The sequence below is a fragment of the Chiroxiphia lanceolata genome, chromosome 4, assembly GCF_009829145.1.
Source record: "Chiroxiphia lanceolata isolate bChiLan1 chromosome 4, bChiLan1.pri, whole genome shotgun sequence".
NCBI lineage: Eukaryota > Metazoa > Chordata > Aves > Passeriformes > Pipridae > Chiroxiphia > Chiroxiphia lanceolata.
The window spans coordinates 62,117,986-62,135,894 of NC_045640.1; the positions used below are offsets into that span (position 1 = coordinate 62,117,986).

The window sequence follows — 17,909 nt, forward strand, 5'->3', positions numbered from 1 at the left end:
CTATTTTTTCCATTTACAAGCATTTGTTCAAATGCGAGCGGCCAGCAGTAGAATTAAGACTTCACTAAACAACCTAGAAGTTTTGCAAATGCCTTTGGCAGTGCACAACATGGCCATAATGGTGTGATATGAAATGCTGGACCCAAAGAAAACCTCAGCAGTACTGAGTAGGAGCAGAGAAAAACCCAGTGGGAACTCCAGGAACCCTGTACCTTGACAAAACACATCACGAGGCAGCAGTGAGCATAACACTGCTGTTGTAACATGCACAAGTCCCTGTTTCAGGGACACAAAGTTTACAGAAACACATGCAGAAATGCTGCTGATGATGTTGTTTTAGAGTAGTGACAGAGGTTACAGAAAGTGCAATTAAAAGAAAGCACAGGCTGCCAAGGGGCTATTTTAGTGTTTGGAGAGCAGCACAGGGCTGAGAAACTGCAATCAACTTTGATTCAGCCGTTTTGCCAAAAATGACATTTGTCTTTGGAAAGGGTAAGCCAAGCCAAAGAGAGAATGCAAGCTCATCTACAATCAATAACAAATCTCAAAATAAATTAAACACACTTCAAAATCAGATTTGGTCACTAAAGGCTCACTAAATAAACAAACAACAAAATATTATTGGAAAACAACCCCAAACTATTTTTGGCTGTGTTAGCCTGGGGGGAGGGGCCTGCTGCCCTGGGCAGAAAGCCAAGCAGGGCTGTCGACACTTGCTAAAGTCCCACTCCCCCTCTCCCTGCCTGGCTTTTGGATGACCTCCCTGCTGGCACATTGCACATCCTTCCTCTGCATCCCTCCCACCGCTCCTCATCTCCATCCCACTCCCAAAACTAACCCTCTTTGCCTTTGCCACGAGCAAGGAGTGCGGGAAACACACCTTTTGGGGTGTGAGGTGGAAGGAAATGCTGAGACAGAGGATGTGAGTGACCCAGGAAAAGCAGCTGCCCCCAGCCAGCAGACAGAACAGCTCGTGTCCAAACACCCCTTGCACCCCACTCAAAGCAGAACAGAATGCACAGACATTTAATCCACGTAAGGATGGTCACAACCACGAGCTCTCTTCCCATGCTCTTTTCTTACCCTCCACCCATCTTGCAACCAGTCTGGGGCCGACCTGGTTTCAGGCCATTTGAAACTAATTGAAGGCAGTGAACTGAGTAGCAGACCCACCTCGCCTGAGCAAAAGCACCACCAAGCTCCTCCTATCTAGTCTATAGCTAAAAATCCCACCCAATGCCCATCTAGGGACATTTCATGCTTCATTTATTTTACTAACTAGATACATTTTCTTTCTACTCTTACTTCAATCCAGTTTTGCTATCAGGATTTTAAGCATGGTGTGAAAAACTTCACTGACCTTAATAAAAGAGTGCGTTTCTAGACACAGCATATGTAACAACAAAAAATCTAGTGGGTATTAAAACTGGTTTCAATGTCCTCTACAATTTACAAAGTACATTAGAAACCCACACCCATAAACATCTTGGGTCCAATGCCTGTTGCAGAATGGACCTGAATTGCACACACAAATTATATCCCAGTAGTGCAAAGAGATGAAAAAATTATTCTTCCAGGGAACAGTTACATTGCCCAACACAAAAAAAAGTGGAAAAAGCCTCAAACAAGAAGTGTAAGGCCATGGCAAAGAGATCCCCTTGTACACCCAATGAGACACAGCGCACCACAGGGCGTGAAATCCTGTGGGGTTCCTTGAGGGAAATCCTCCTCTCAGCACTTCAGAAACTAATCCATGAATAAGACCTGAGCAGACCCTTTTCCCAGCACCAAGCCCTGCAACAACTCTGTGGTAAACACAGAGCAGGATGCTTCAGGGACCACTTTTATGCCTTGTCTCCTGGTTTTCTTATTTAATTTGTTTGATTGTCTGAAACCAAGTTATTATGGGATCTTCCTGCCAGGGAGTGCTCAGAGCCATGCTCTGCTGGTTGTCAGCAGCTCATCCCAGAGCAGAGTCATCCCTGAATCAGTTTTGGGAGGATAGGAGGCAGATGTCCTGAGTTGTGACCCTCCTGCTACTCTGAGCACCCATTTTTGGTCATTAAGGAAAGGGCAAGGGGCGATAAACAGGGCAGCACTGGAAACAGAGATTCGTACCTAAACCTCATTCAGAAGGGAAACACTAAGGCCATTTAGAGACAAATTTCTCTACAAGAAGCTAAGAAGAACACAAGGAGTCTTGCAACACCTCATAACAAACATTCATTTATTGTTTATTTCCCCATATGAATGAATCAACCATCAACCATCTTGGAAACTCCATCACACACAGGGCAGAAAAAGGTTATATACAAGCGGGACACACATCCCCAAAATAAGATGTACAGATTTATCATGGGAACCAAGAGGGAGGGGAGAGGACAAAACCAAAAACAAGGACATTGCAGTCAGACTTTGACTTTCAAGAGATCTCTATCTCCATATAAGTGGGGTTTTCAACTATTAAATAAATGGCATCTTAAAAATAGAACATTTGACAATTTCAACACATGTATTATTATTTCTTTTAAATAAATATTGCATGGAAATGATGCTTCTTTGCCACCATAGCTGCCTCCTTTCCTTCTGCAACTCAACCATCACCTCTGGTTTTCCTTGGATTAATGATTTGCTTCTTAATGGCAAATGCTATTTCCTCCACTCTTATGTTTTGGTTTGTGTTTTTATTTATTCTTGTTTGGCTTTTGTTTGTTTTCTGTAAAGGCCTGAATAGGCCCAGATGAAAATCATGATTATCTTTCCTAACCCTTTGCAGGCCTCTGACCTGGCTCAAGGTTGAAATATGATGGCTTTTTAAAAATTACCTATTATTTAAACAGTCTTCTCTGTGTCCTGAAACAAAACATAGCTCCCTGCTATGGAGCTTGGTACTGATGCCTCCACAGATTGCTTTTGAAGTAAGAGCCCCCGAGTAACCCCCCCACAAACCTGTGACACGAACTACTGCCCATGATCTCATTTCCCACAAAGCTCAGGGGAGTTTGCCCGAGGAATGGGAGCAGCCCTTGCTCTACCACTTCTGCAGAGCAGCACAGCACGTGCTGTCTTTTCCCAGCTGTAAAGAAGTAATTATCAGGAATTCATCTACCTTCTCTGGGCATCTTCTTACTGGCTTTGTTCGCCCGACACCCTCGCATGAGCTTTGCAAGGAGCAGGGCAACAGATAATCCGTATCAGGACAGGCAAGGACAGGACCTGGAGCACCACAGGCTGAGCTGGATGCAGGACAGGGGCAGCCACATGCCTGCCTAGTGGGTCCTGGCAGGTGGTTCTCCTGGCTGGGGGAAAGTTGTGAGCCAGTGGCTCTCCAATAGGAACCTGGCCTGACAGCAGGGAGAGACATGGGTGCACACAAAATGAAAGTACAAGAAGACCCATGTCCCTGCTACACCTTATGCTTACCCTTAACACTCTGCTACAGTTCTTGCAGGCTCCCACAGTGGTTTTCAGGTTCAATAAAGCTTTCTTTCTTCTTTCCTCCTCCTCAGCTGGTGATCCTAGAAATAGCTTTGTCTAAAGACAAAGTCAGAAGGCAGCATCGATCCTCTAGTCTAGGATCGAGCTCCAAAGTGCACATTAGCCTTCAGGCTGTCTGCCCATCCCCATGCTTCCTGAGAACAAAATGGTTAATGCTGAGCCTCTCTCTGTCCCTGGCTCACTCCAAGTAGTTGCTGCTCCAGGGAGGAGGAGTGCAAACGAAGTTTGATAGGTAAAATGGGGAGGAGGGACACGGACCTTCCTTCCATTTGTTAGGACAGCTCATCCCTGAAATGTACTAAGGCTTTTAACAAAGTGAACATGAAAGGACAGTCCCTTCAGGGTGTGGGAAGACCCAGCCATGATCCCAGCAGTCCTGCGCTGCCAGGGAGCTCCCTTGTGCTCGGGACCAGAGCAGAGCTGCAGCCACCCCCTCCCAGAGCTGGGGTGACTCCAGGCTTCGCTGTGGCACAGGCCATTTCTACAGAAACTACTTTTGGAAACGCAGACCTTTTGCTGATATTTATTTACTGCCCATTTTGATGAGCCTCAAACACATGAGCAGGTATTTTACAAAGGGCATACTGCTGCATGTGTGCAGAAATGTTTGTCCATCATGAAATTATGTGGAAAAGGGAGAATTTTTTCTTGTAAACACAATTATTTTAAGATACTATCTTTCTCTTCACCACTCCCACAGGTCTGTCAGAGATAGGGTGAGGGATGTGAGAGGGCACCAGAGGGCTAAGGCACACTCATATATGAGGATGGCAGGATGCTGCTGTCACAAAACAAGAAATCTTTGGATAGAGAAGGGTGTCACCTGACTAAACACGCAAATGCCATGGATGCTGCCTTCACTGATACCGTGACAAGGAAAAAATGCTTGCAAACACTAATTATTCCCTTTCGTGTTCCTTTGACAGGTTTCTAAGTCACTGGGCCCATCGTACAGCGTGGCTGAGAAAGAGCATGTGAGTTCTGTCCCACGTGAAGGAGACTCGCTTTGGTACCAAATCCGGCTCTTAGATATTCATTGAGCCCCCCAATGGTTGCAGGTAAATATCCACATGCAAAATTTGTCTTATGTTCCACATTCAGCCTCTTAGTTCCTCGTTAATCAGAAGCAATTCCTCCCCATGGAAGCTCTCAGACTCATAACAATGTCCAAGCAATCACACTGACCCAGTGCAGCTTTGCACCCCCACCCCCCAAAATGACAAAAAGCAACCCAACAACGAATCCTCATTGTGACACTCCTCAGAAGAGAGGCAGAGCTGTTCCAACCACACTATGTCATTTTGCCACCCCAGCTATGTTTGGCTTACAAGGTTGAAACTGAGCAAGACCTGTAGTAACACAGTTCGAGTGCCATGGGCATGGATGTGCACGAGAGCACGGCAAGGAGGACCAAAGCAGCGATGACTTAAAAAGTAAACTTGCAGCACTGAAGGCAGTGGGTTTCCCAGTTCCATCAGCTGGCTGACAAAAGCAAGAGGGTGAGGCTGGAAAGCAGGCAAAGCTGATCCTTCTGCTGTTTTTACTGTAACATAATGCTGTCCGGTGCTGATGAGGTTGCTACTTGCTCACTGGGGAACAAAGACACCAAAGATTGCATCCGTGCTTGCAAAAACAACTTCTCTGGCACGTTTTCTGGGCACACAACTGCTGTAGGCTGTGGGATGTTGCATAACCACCTCTGGAGGCAGATTTCCTTCTTGTCAGCATCATGTGCAACTCTTGTCCTGCTGGTTATTTGTAATAGAAATGTTTAAAGACCATCAATACATTGGGCCATTCAGACAATTCATTGCACTTCATCATTTTAAAGGAAGGTGCCATCCTCCATCTCTTCTTTTTCAAGGCAGCAAAGTGCTACCCTAAAATAACACAGTTCAAAGGTTTTCCAGTGTAACCAGATAACTTCCAACTTTATTTAAAATATTTTCCCTTGCAGGTGCTTGTATTGAATAATAATAAAAAAAAAATTAAACTGAGGCTGTTTCTGAGGCTTCAAAAGTGCAAAAAACTTCAAGGTATTTAACCACCTGGAGAACCAGTTAAGGCATATTTGCTTCCAGTCTCAGCCACTGTAATCCCTGTCTGATGTAGTGTACCAGGTCAGTCAGGCTACTGGTCAGTGCCAGAGCACAGGTCGCTCTGCTGAGTTCAGCAAAAAACTCTAGAAAAAAAGGAAGGGAGAAAGAAAACATTTGGTTGGTTTCATACAACAGGCACGTCTGACAGGCAAGGAAGAGCAGTGAGGAGCAACAGCAGCAGCACACGGTCAGTTGGCCAGTCCAGTTAAACAGTGTTAATGCAGACAGCTCAGCACTGTTAGAGGGCTGAGAAGTGTAACAAGGGCACACAAGAGGAAAACACACTTGCACACACATACATACACTGACCCGCCTCCTCATGTGCTGTCTTTAAAGGACATCAGCACTCCATGGTAGGTGGACAAAAGTTTGGGTGTTCACACCACAGTCCCTGCTTTGAGCTTTACCCAAATTTCAAACAGGCCAAATTTGAGTGTCTTTCTGAGTGACACCCAGAAGCACACACAGCTGCCATCAGACTTGTCCCTTTTCTGCATTCATCCTCAAACTTTGGAGACACCATGATTTCTCCACTGAACAGATTTAACAATTTGTGTAGCTTGCCAGGCTATACATCTGATTTGGACTGCTTATAGCTGAGCATGCCAGGCAGATCCCACAGTCCTCCTATCCCATCACAGACTTCAGGCATCATGCTCCTCCTCTAGCACAGGCATGAGGTGCTGGCCAGCTGCAAGCCCTGCTCTGTGCTGGCGATCATCTGTGCAGGTGACCACAAGTTAGGGAAAATTCTCACACCTGTTCTTTTACAGTCACCCTTCCAAGACATTCCTGTATGACCAACCTTCCAGTGACTTGTCCCAGTCCCTCAGTTTCTCCAGCCTCAATCATGTTGTCAAGTGCCTTTTCAGAAACCAGCCATTCCCAGCTCTGCTTTTTGACACACAAAGATCGAGGCCGCTTGGCTGTGCAAGCAACTCTTCAGAAGCAGAATGCACAACACTTTCATTTTAATACTTGCCAATTCAGAAGCAGAGAACAGAAGCTTCTGTTTACTAAACCATGTTTAAAAAAATTTTGTTTACTAAACAACCAGTTACAGCCTCATGATTCATGGCACTGCTCTGAATTACAGCAAAGAGCTGGGTCCTGGTTGTGGACCCACCAAAAAGCACTTCAGCTCTGCACAAGTGACTCGGATATCAGTTACAACTGTTTTTCACTAACTTAGGATTCCCCTGTTTAAAGGATCTTGGTAGCAGAAGGTCACTGCTCTTTCTTTCTCTTCTTATGCCCTATGAATTGCACAAAAGAAGCAAGGATGTGGCCTTTTTTTTTCTTTTATGTTCTCACTCTCTGTACCTCTTCATGTCTCTACACTGAATATCAACAAGTTCCACTTCCCAAATGCCTCCTGAACAGTGACAACAACCACCAATACATGAGTATTTACTGGTCTCCTGCACAGATCCACTCCCTTGAGAGTATTCACTACTCCAGTCATCATTCCCCTACATTGGAACTGGACGCACAGAGCAGCTTTTGAATTTAGTCTTGATTAATGCAACATTGTGCTCAGGCTGCCCTCCCACACATTTTCCTCTGTGACTCACTGCTCTGGCTTACTAGCAGCATCCCCTGCTGCTTCTGTGTGACAGTCTTTTATCAGCCTTTTGATAACAGAATCCAAAATACTACAGATGAACTGCTGCTGTGAGCATAGATTTGCTCAGAGGACAGCCAACAACTGGTTACTTTATTTAAAGGTGACTTGCAATGCCTTTTGAATTTCAGCAACTGCCTCATTAGTGTTTTAGAGGGTTTTTACAGCCTTACAACAATTCAGCTAGGCACTGCTTATTTTCTTTTGCAAGTCTCCCAACAGGTCATGGCAATGCATCTCTTCGCCCACAGTGGCTCACAAAACCTTGTGTTTTATGAAAAATGACACTGCAAAGGCCACATGGGATGGTAGGTTACAGGCTGAATTGCACCCACCCTGTGGCTTGCATCACAGGACAATACAACATTTTTAACAAAAAAACCCCATAAGATAAAAAGAGTAGCAGCAATTCTAGGAATTGCTACTGGCAAATACTGGGCACGTGCCCAGAAAGGACTCAAATTTAAGTGCTGCTCAGCTTTTCTGCTGGGCAGAAAAGCCAGCTTAACCATTTTCAAGAGAAAAAGACCTGGAAGTTTGACAAAAACTAAAACACAAGGCTATAGGCCAAAAAGATGTTTTTAAACAAAGTGAACCAACTCAGAAAAGCTCAGTGCCTGAAGGGTAACTTTTTGTTATGTTTCTTCTGTTACCATGAAGCAAATTGGCTGGTTTCCTGCACTTGATACCCTCATCCCTTAGCTCTTAGACATTTGAGGATGCCAAAACAACCTTTTAATTGGAACACTCACCAATATACCACCATCAAGTATCTCTGCCAATAACCTGCCAATATGCTGTGGCTGTCTAACTCAACATATTTAATGCTTTGATCTTTAGATGCTTGCTGCACTGAGTGATACGATTTAAGCAAGTACACATAACCACAACACATGAGACAGGAAAGACAGAGGGGAAAAAAACTTACCCTTATTCTTTCTGGCCAGTGTATCGGCCTTTTCCCAAATTTCATATGCATGGAGAATATAGGAAGTGATGTTGACATAGGAAGAGGTGACGCTTGAGATATGAGAGGAGACAGTGACTGTAGAGCCAACGCCGTTGCCAATGCCGTTGTGGCCAGTGCTGTTGCTATCATTTGATCCCAGCTGAGAACTCACAGAACCAGCAGGAGAGGGTATTGGAGAAAGAGGAGAAGGCAAGCCTGTGCTTCTGCAGCAGAAAAGAAAAACCATCATGAACACTCAACTTCAGAGCTAAAAGTCTTTCCACAAGGCTGTCTTATGCCAGGAGCTATCCAGTATCATCCAGGCCTGCAGTATGGAGTGGACTGTTGAAAAGTGAGATGTGTTCAGCTACAGCACAAGTAACTGTCCTTCGAGTGCAAGGCCAAGTTTTTGGAAGTGATTTGTGACTCTAAGGACTCCTCGCAACAAAAGAAAATGTGGGACCAGGCATTAGAAAGGGCTACTCATCCACCTTCCAAAATCTACACCTACTTTTGAAAGTCTTCACCAGATTATCCAAGCGTTTTTAACTAATGCTTTCCATTTCAGGCATGCTGAAACTCCCCTTCCATGGAGGCTGGAGCTTTCTGACACCTACTCAAAGCAGCCAGGTCAGCCTACACACACTTATTTATAGGCCTAGGGAAGCTAAATGTGGTCAGCCACCCGCCTTCCAGACACAGACTGGCTTCATCACATCACTTCACCCCACCACTTCAACCAACCTAATTTTAGTTGCTGGTATGACAGGGCTTCCACCACTGCTCTCAAGGGGGCATTTACTTTCCTATGAACTGTACTGTGCAAGGTGGTCAAAAAATGTAACTGGAATCAGCACCACTATTTAAGTCCAAACATCCCTCTCTCAGCCATAGAGCACAGAGGGGACAGATGTGGAGCCTGGTTGCTTTCTGCCAAATGCAACTACCATGGCACATACAAAAGTTTTTTCTTACTCATTATCATTAAAACACAGGCACATGACACCACACAAGTTTTTAAATCTTACCTTGCAAAACCCGGAGAAGGTGCTTGTGTTACTCTGAAATTACTCTGCAGCAAGGAATAAAAGTCTTGTTAGTTTGGGGCTGTTCAGCTGATATCAGGAACTACCACAGCCATCCATCTGGCAGCTTAGTAATACCTGTGCCCTACCTTGAAGTGGTCGTTCAGGAGTCTGGAATACCTCATTGCAGTGTCTTTTTTGTAACCAAACATTGCCATGTGCAGAATGGACTGGCAGCGCATGCTGTGAACAGAAACACACCCAAGTGTCACTGCTTGTGCTCAGCAGTCATCAGCCTTGTGAGACAGAGGCTGGCATACTTTAGCTGTACTGAAAAGCCAAGAAAGCTCAGAATTTCCTCCTCCTTTTGCTCATCTTAAAAAAAAGACTTGTGAAAAAAAAAACCACAAGGGAAAGAAAGAAATGAGGAAGAGCCCTGTCTGTTCTTTTACATAAACAGGTGCCCAGCCTCTCAGAGGTGCCGAAGGCTGAGTAAGCCCCCGTCCAGAAGTGCCTCAGCCATGTCCAGCTACAGCTTCAGTTACATGGTTCAAACATGGGCAGCCAAATTGCATTCTTTCACCTTAGGTGAAAGCCCTTATGCGCTCTCAAGTTACAAGCAGATCAAATTTTAAAGCCTCTGCCTTCTACGCGTAGTCCCTTGTGATCTTCCAGCTTACTTTAGAGATGTTTCAGTTAATTCTAGTTTTTATATTGTGGTTTTTAACCTTGCATAACTCTAACTGCCATTCCTTCATCACTGAAAGTAATGGGTCTTTCTATCAAGTCTTAAAACAGAACATGAAGGAACAGAAAAAAAACAGCTACGCACCGTAATACAGCAAAGATTTTTCCATGTGGAGAGACTGAGGAGTCTGCAAATGGTTTCAATGTCATAATGAATCTAAGGAGACAAAATAAACAGAACCTTGTCAGCCATCAATGTGCTCTGAAGTCCCACTGTTTATGAAAAAACAGTGCATGCCACCACCTCAAAAACCAGTCCAAAAGCCTGGAAGCCTGCCCTGAGTTCTTAGTCCTGGCACCAAGAACTTTTTGTGATTTCGAGCAGAGGACTGTCTCTCAAAATGCCTTTTTTTCCATACAGCAGGAACAGATGTGGTCCCTTATGTGACTCACTCTCCTCTTGCACGAATTAAGGGGCAACAAGTAGATGCCCCATGTGGGCCACCTACAGGCCTGTGGCCCAGAGAAACCACGAAAAGTTGCCTTCAATCAAGCTGCAAGACCTTTGGGGCACAAACCGTTCTTCCACCTGCCATACTGTTGTTTTGCTTTTTTAAACTGAAATACTACTGAGCTCACATGCACAAGCAACTGCAGATCTGGGTAAAGTAAAAACTCCTTCACCTCCTCGATTGTCATAACCAGTGTCCTCTGGTGTACCTCAGCTGCCTGGCTCAAATGCTGAGGGCAATGTGGTGCTACCTTCTGATAAGCAATGCTGGAACATTTCAATGGATTTGCCTCTGGGGCCTCTGGATGGTGTATCTCAGGCACGTACAGCAACCCCACCTCCACTCCATAGTGGGAATCCAGAGGTGTCACAGTCGCAAACAAGCAATGCAACAAATCCTTCCCCTCCAAACATGCTACCAAACCAAATCCTTCCCCTTTTAAATCATGCTTTAAAAGGCACTTACTTGATGAGAACTATGGTGTCGCTGAGTATGCTGTAGGCTGATTTTGGTTCTAGTGCATCTGATTCTAAGGCAATCCCATATTCGATGAACAAAAGGGCAGCCTCTAGGTACTGAAAGGCCTTTCCAGTCTTGTCAGTCTATTGGGAAGAAAATACTCATTTTTAGTCCAAGACCAAACCCACTTCTCTACTTCTCTCAAGTGTACTTGAATTCTTCTTTTCTCCCTGGTTAGGCAGCTTTTGAAGAAAGAAAAAGATCCCAGTCTGGCCTCTGGGTGACAATTAGAGAGTTCTCAGCAGAATCCCTCATGTGGTCCCAGTCATCACCTTTGCCTGCTCTGGCTATTTGTATCTCTTCCTCTTGCTCAGTGGTTTCCTCAAGTAATTTATTATCTTCATTTTTTTCAGACCTTATTGTCTGGTCTTGGAGGCTTGCCTTCTGAGAGGCAGAGGGGGCCTTCCCACTGCAGTATTCCCTCACTTCATTTTCCCAGGTAAATGGCAAGTAGCAAATGGACATTATCTCATGGAGTCATAATTAGCAAAACAATATGTTCACCCATGCACACTGTTACACTGCACAGAACAGAGAAAACCAGTTAGATCTGCCAAGGAAACTTCAAAGTCTTGGTCACTAGGAACACAATAACTGTCAAGGTCCTGACTTTTCCAGCTTTTTAAACTATCTGAAAACCAACTGTTCTATCTGTCTTCCAGGGACTATTTTATCACTCTGCAAAAAAAAAAAAAACAAACCAGGCCTGCTAACCTCAGACAATGTCGGTTCTGAATCCTGTTCTTTAGAGGGGTTTACACCAAAGAGAAATGTCTGAACATCTGGTAAATAAAACAGCCTCCCAACATATGACTTGAACATAGTTCAGTGTGGAGTATGGAAGTCATGTTAGCCAGTGAATGTTATTCCCATGCACACGGGTACCGGGTCTGGATGCAAGAGCTGGTTAACATTTCTAGCACAGGGCCAAGACTTACCATTGCATCAGCTTTGTGCTTCAGCCTCTGGGCCTGTTCAAAGTAGTATTCCTTTGAATGCTGTCTGAATTGGGGACAGAGAAGAGAAACAGATAAAACAGAAGAAGGGTAGGATAATTATCAGCTTTACTTTCATATCTAGAGAATGCTACGGGTCCAAACACTCTGTTTCATTAAGCTGTTACAGCCTGATCAAACACACATTCCAATTATGATAGTTACTAAATGAATGTTGTCTGCACAGAGAAAATTAATTGATTTCTTTAAAAATGCATGTTGAAATAATAATGATAATTCATATTTAGAAATAAAAAACCACCAGAGATTAGGCTATGGGAACAAATTTATTTTCTCATTCCCATGGAAAGATAGTAGTTACATCATCTATCATTCCTCAAGTACACTATCATTCCTCAAGTACAGTCCCATAAATACATTTTGATTGAAAAATACAGTAAACTTGGCAGCACCACACACTCATCTGAGACCAAAAGACCTTGCATTCAAGTCATCTACTTACAAGAGAGATGATACCTAATTTCCAGAGTAGCTTCCCTCAAACCAAGAACTGTTGTAAACCTTTGCTGTAAACCTTTGCTTTGTGGTGGGTGGGGTAACTCCAAGTCACCAGAAGCCAGTACAGGGTAGGTCTCACACATCTCTCTCTCTCTCTACTCCCAAAAGAAGAGCTCATGAAAAAGCAGAAAGGTGTCTGCAGGGCCTGCCTTGCCTCACATCTTGAGAAATACAGATGAGGGGTGTAAAACAAAAACTTACTTTTCAAACTTGAGTTGAGGTCTTCTTGGCTTGGAGGTACCATTTGGCAAAAAAGGCACTGGGAAAGGCTTTGTGTCATCCCTTGCAGATCCCTGAAAAAGCACAGAGATAAACTTGGTTAGAAAGTTATGCTTAAACCAATTCCAATGCCTGGCTTTCCTAAATTTCAAGAGAAAATGTTTATTTGTCCCAGGCATAGACTATTGTCCAGGATCTTCCCCTCTCCCCTTCTTCCCCAGCAACCCCTCAAATAATGGAAACGGAAGCTTGGCTTCTCACCTGACTGCTCATAACACTTAACACCATTCAAACTTTTCCCAAACATGTTAAAATTCAGTAGCAGGTTTCCTTGCACAGGGGTTAGGAGACCAGGAAGGTTGTTTTTTTCAGGGCCACTAGCCAAGGCAGGAATGGGTAAGATCTGCTCACACTTATTTCCAACTTAACCACATAACAATTGCTGATTTTCCATTAATGACTACACTGCCAGGAAAAAGTAAGCAGTTAAAAGCCTGCTAATACAGCATGCACAATCTGGCTTAACACAGACACACAACATCATCCTAGACCACACACTCCAAGCCACTAGTCAATAGCCATGTAATTGAATTTTATAACCCAGAAATGCAAAGATCCAGTTGTTAGGATCATGAACAATTTTGTAAACAAGTTATAAAATATTATACCTTGGTTGCAGTCAATACCCCTGGTTGCTTGTTTCTTATTTTTAAGCAATGTTCTCTTTCTTTCTATAAACACACACTATTTTTCCAGCAATATTGTATTTGCCGTTGCCTACAGTCAGAAACCTTGACTAGCATAAACATGAGAATTATGCCTTTGGTGTTTATGAGGTCACTCCTTCTCACTGTGTTTCACTGGTGAGATGAAAACAGATGATGGAAAATTGCAAAGAAGTTACCACGCAGGCTTTCGGGCTACCAACATAAGGTCACAGATAGCCATTACATGCTTCCAAGAGCTCTCTCTGGTGGCTGGTTTATCTTCCTTTCTTTTTCATATCCTTAGAGTATGTTCCTAAAGAGAATCACACAGCACCCACAGCCTGCAGGAAACATCCCACCAATTACCCTGGACACCTACTTTGATGCCCTTTGACAGTTCTGTATGGTTTCCCTCCACTTTACTGTGCTTGGCAGACAGAGGATCCTTGTGGTTGCTCTTGTTCCTGGCAGGGCTATCCATGGCAGGCAGATCAGTGTCAGTTTTGTGTTTCTTTTGGGTCATCTTGGTTGACTTTGGTGCAGGATGTGCAGTAGACGTGGGTGGCAGTGCTGGGAGCAACACATCTTTCTTCTGGGTTTCAAATGAAGCTTTTGATGCTCTGCAGATGGGAAGCAAATCCATGAATATGATGTACATACATGTAGAGATTTTTTAAAAACTTATTTACATCATGTACCAATTCTGTTTAAATTCCTCTGGACGTGTGAGATGTTTTGTTAATAAAAAGAATCCAACAAAAATAAAATGAAACTTCAGGGACTTCATTGTGTATTTAGATACCAAAGCTTCACCTACCATCAACATACAAATAAGATGCTTTTCAAAATAAGCCTCAGAACTTATCCCCAGAGCAAATGCAACCAGAATACCAGGATGTTGCAAAAAAAGGCATCCCTCCAAAACAGCCCTCATTCATTTTCACTGAATGAGGGGGTAATTACAGCGACTCAAATCCCTGGGACAAATCACCCAACAAGGCAAATGAGCTGCAGCACTGCTCCTCTCCCCCTTTTGGTAGACAGTATCTTCTGTGGTCAGAGATACTCACCCTGACACTTGATTCTCTATGTGCTTTGACAGAATTAAACTGAGTTCTTCCTCTAAGACTTTCCAGCTTGACTAGACAACACCTACAAAGTTGAGAGGATTCAACTAATGGAGACTTAAAATGCTCTGCTTTTAAATGACAGAGATTATCACATTTAATAATACAGAGGCATATTAGATTTCTTATCTGAAGTTAGGATGACCAGGGCAGCTCTAAGCAGCACCAAATAGCTCTAAACCTTGTTTCACCACTGCTCAGTTACATCATTTTTATTCAGCTTCTCAAAGTTTCCAAGAAAACACTGAGCAGTGAATCCCGGCTCATTGACTGCAACATCAGAAGAGGAGGAAATTAAGTTAAACCCAGTGAGAGGGCTCAGGTGTGATGTTGCACATCTTGCCTGATTCTGTTGTGCATGGGACAGTCCTCTCCCCTCTTTCACCACTCACTTTTCCCATGGGTCCCTACTCACTGCACACATGCTCCCCAGCTTCTCTACCTTGCCACAGCTGATGCTCCACAGAGCACAGAACCATCCCCTAACGTGATCCAGTGCACTGTCTCCCCCCAAAATGCATCCTATTCTTCCCACTCCAAAAGCCAGAACATAACTATAAGAGGTGCTCCTTTTCACCGGAAAAAAAGGAGCAATAAACCCCAGAATTAAAGCTCTTCAATTAATACCACAGTTCAAATATCCCTTCACCCAACTAAATGTTAGTCCCAATGCTTCAGTGCTTTCAGATACGTCAGTGTTTTCTGTGCAGAAAAGCTGTTTACTCCTGTTGTCAGGACACAAACCTCAGCACTACATACCAATCCAAACCAACACCTCAAATTCAAGCCACAAGCAAGCAGGAATTGAAGGCAGTAGCCCATGACTGATGCATGAGTCTTCCCTCTTGGGAACACTGCCCAGTTGGAGACCTGCTCTCGGAAGCATTCACTCTAGCTAAGACCTGGCCAAAATTCTGGCAGTGCCCTGGTATGCAAATTACAGGGCAAGCTTTGGCAGATCTACCAGAACACTGCAAATGCTGTGCTGGGATAAACAAGAAATTCCTGGCCACAGAGGCCACCTGAAATTCCAGACAGTCAGGACTCAAAAGGCACGCTGGTTATGTTTCTGTCGGGTCACATAGAATAAAAAGACAAATACAACAAGATGATTTTAGCGGATAAGTGAAATGTTCCCTGTGGTTGCTTCCAGGATGTAAAGGCAAATCTACAGCAGACTGAGCTTCAGAAGACACATTATGTTAGAAGCAAAATCACGAGCATAAGGACAAGAGATACAGTTCCTTGCTTTAACCTTATAAAGAAAGACTTAGCTTTATGCATCTTTTGCCATCCCACCACCATATACTCACTTCAGTTTACTGGAGTCTTTGTTAGCTGAAGACTGCAATGATTTTGTTTCTTTTTCTGATTTCTTTTTCTTCCTATCAGTCTCCTCCTTCTCTTCCCTCTAATAGGAAGGGGAAAAAAAAAAAATCACTCAAGTTTTCAAAGTTCATATAAAGTACAGACCAATACAGCTAAGTTCGACTGATCTTGGTTAAAAAAAAAGGAAAAAACAAGATATCAGAACCAACAAAGTATAAACCCACAGTACAGCAGATACAGATTTCAGGCTCACTGACAAGTAACCTAAAATGGCATTTTATCTACTTTTGCTTGTATAGATTGATTGTTTTGTAGTGGCAGGGATGGAACTGCTAAAGCTGTTGCTGCTAATCAAAAAAATCAAAAGTAATCAAAGGTAAGGCACTTGCACATGAATTAGATCCCCCAAATGTGCTGGGGAGGTTGGTTTTTATTAACAAGAATCTGATATAGGTGAAATTTTTAAACAGTCAGTTACAATCTGGAGACCCCAGAACTGGATGCAGTACTCAAGGGGGGAGTTTCACCAGAGTGGAGTAGAGGAGCAGAATCACCTCCCTCAACCTGCTGACCACACATCTTTTGATGCAGCCCAGGATGGGGTTGGCTTTTTGGGCTGCAAGCACACACTGCTGGGTCATGTCCAGCTTCTCATCCACTAAAAAAAAAACCCCAAGCCTCTTCTTTGAGTTCTTCTCCCTGTCCTGTACCCATGTTTGGGACACATCCAGGCTTATGTCACTCAATGGGTTGTGCTGTGACACAGAGTCTACCTCTGGCAGTGTGCTCAGGACAAGGCTCCAGCACTAAGATCATGTCCTTAAATTGTTTTTCATGTTGGTCTCCACACTACCATGAAAGACAGCTGTACCTGGCCCAGCTGGCTGCCATGAAGCCTGAGCCTCCAAAGATACCTGATGCCCACACTGGATGGACAGTGAGACTCTGAAGTACATTTGCCTGAAGTTGGGCACTGAGATTGCAAGGGAAGACATGCCTAACATCAAATAGCTTCTCTCCTGGGTTTTTTAGACAACAGAACAAGTGACAAACTGACTGCCTGTTTTCCTTTTTCCCTCTGCTCTGCAAGAGAGGGAACTGCTGGGGCCTCTCAAATTTCTTCACCATTTCCCTGTTCTTCTCAATTCTCTCCCACAGCCACAGGAAATTCAGAAAATGACAAAACTAAACGAAACCCACACAGGAACCATGGTTATTCACCCACCCATGCTGAGCCACCTGATCTCTGGGGAGCAAAAAGGTAGACAGGCACTGAAATATCCACAGGGAATACCCATTCACCAAAGGGCCTGCAGCCAACTCTTTGTGCAGCTAAAGCAGCTGGCTGGAGGTATATTCATGGTTCCCTTTGGGAGTCAGCTTTCCAAAAGCACTTGTGAGCAACAACCAGCTCAGTTAAATACAGGGCTGTAATTCAAGGGAAAATGACTGTTATTGCTGAGGGACTGTGCAAAAGGGTTTCTGGAAAGCCCCTTACATCTCTAAAGCATCAGCATCACCACAAGCATCACAGCAGCTCCAAGGAAAACCAAACAAGTTTTCTACCTATTTATCCAAGTGCCGAGATCCAAAGCAGGGTTTTGTGACAGATGTTACCATGAGCGAGACTGGTCCAGTTAAAAGTCTGCATTTCCAGAAAAGCAAAAGGCACAAGGCCATTGCCATCACCTCTGGCAATAACATAGTTCCCACCTGCAGAATTCATCCCTCCTGCAAGCAATCACAACTGCTTCACGGAAATAAATGACTTCACACAGGAAAAGACCACATTACTCAGACTGAGGTTGCATGGCTCAAAGCAGCTGAAGGTGCACCCATGGGCAAAACTGAAAACCACAGACCAGAGTGTCCTGGGTCAGTTCTCTCTCTTGGTACTCCACAAACTGCAGGCCGGGTGCTCTCTCAAAACAGACTAAATGCATAGTGCAGGTGACTGCACAGACCGGGACGTGCTTCAGGAACTGCATTGCTTTTAATGGGGTGGCATGGGGAGGGGGCACCACTGCCCTGCAAAGCTCTTGCTTGGGTTGAAAGCCAGAGAAACCCACCAACACTGTCAGGGGGCTGGTCAGCCACATG

General features: G+C 44.2%; 1 protein-coding gene across 1 annotated transcript in view; it reads right to left on the minus strand.

Annotated features, from left to right (window-relative positions):
• Nucleotides 1–2,198: 2,198 nt before the first annotated feature.
• AFF1 (AF4/FMR2 family member 1) overlaps nt 2,199–17,909 on the minus strand; it is a 75,204-nt gene continuing 59,493 nt past the window's right edge. Inside the window, exons 12-21 of the mRNA XM_032685253.1 lie at nt 15,794–15,891; nt 13,733–13,973; nt 12,629–12,720; nt 11,852–11,915; nt 10,860–10,996; nt 10,028–10,099; nt 9,345–9,438; nt 9,199–9,242; nt 8,150–8,394; nt 2,199–5,680 (exon numbers count right to left, since the gene is read on the minus strand). Coding sequence (XP_032541144.1) covers nt 5,559–5,680; nt 8,150–8,394; nt 9,199–9,242; nt 9,345–9,438; nt 10,028–10,099; nt 10,860–10,996; nt 11,852–11,915; nt 12,629–12,720; nt 13,733–13,973; nt 15,794–15,891 — 1,209 coding nt within the window. The 3' untranslated portion in view covers nt 2,199–5,558. The remainder of the gene's footprint in view (nt 5,681–8,149; nt 8,395–9,198; nt 9,243–9,344; nt 9,439–10,027; nt 10,100–10,859; nt 10,997–11,851; nt 11,916–12,628; nt 12,721–13,732; nt 13,974–15,793; nt 15,892–17,909) is intronic.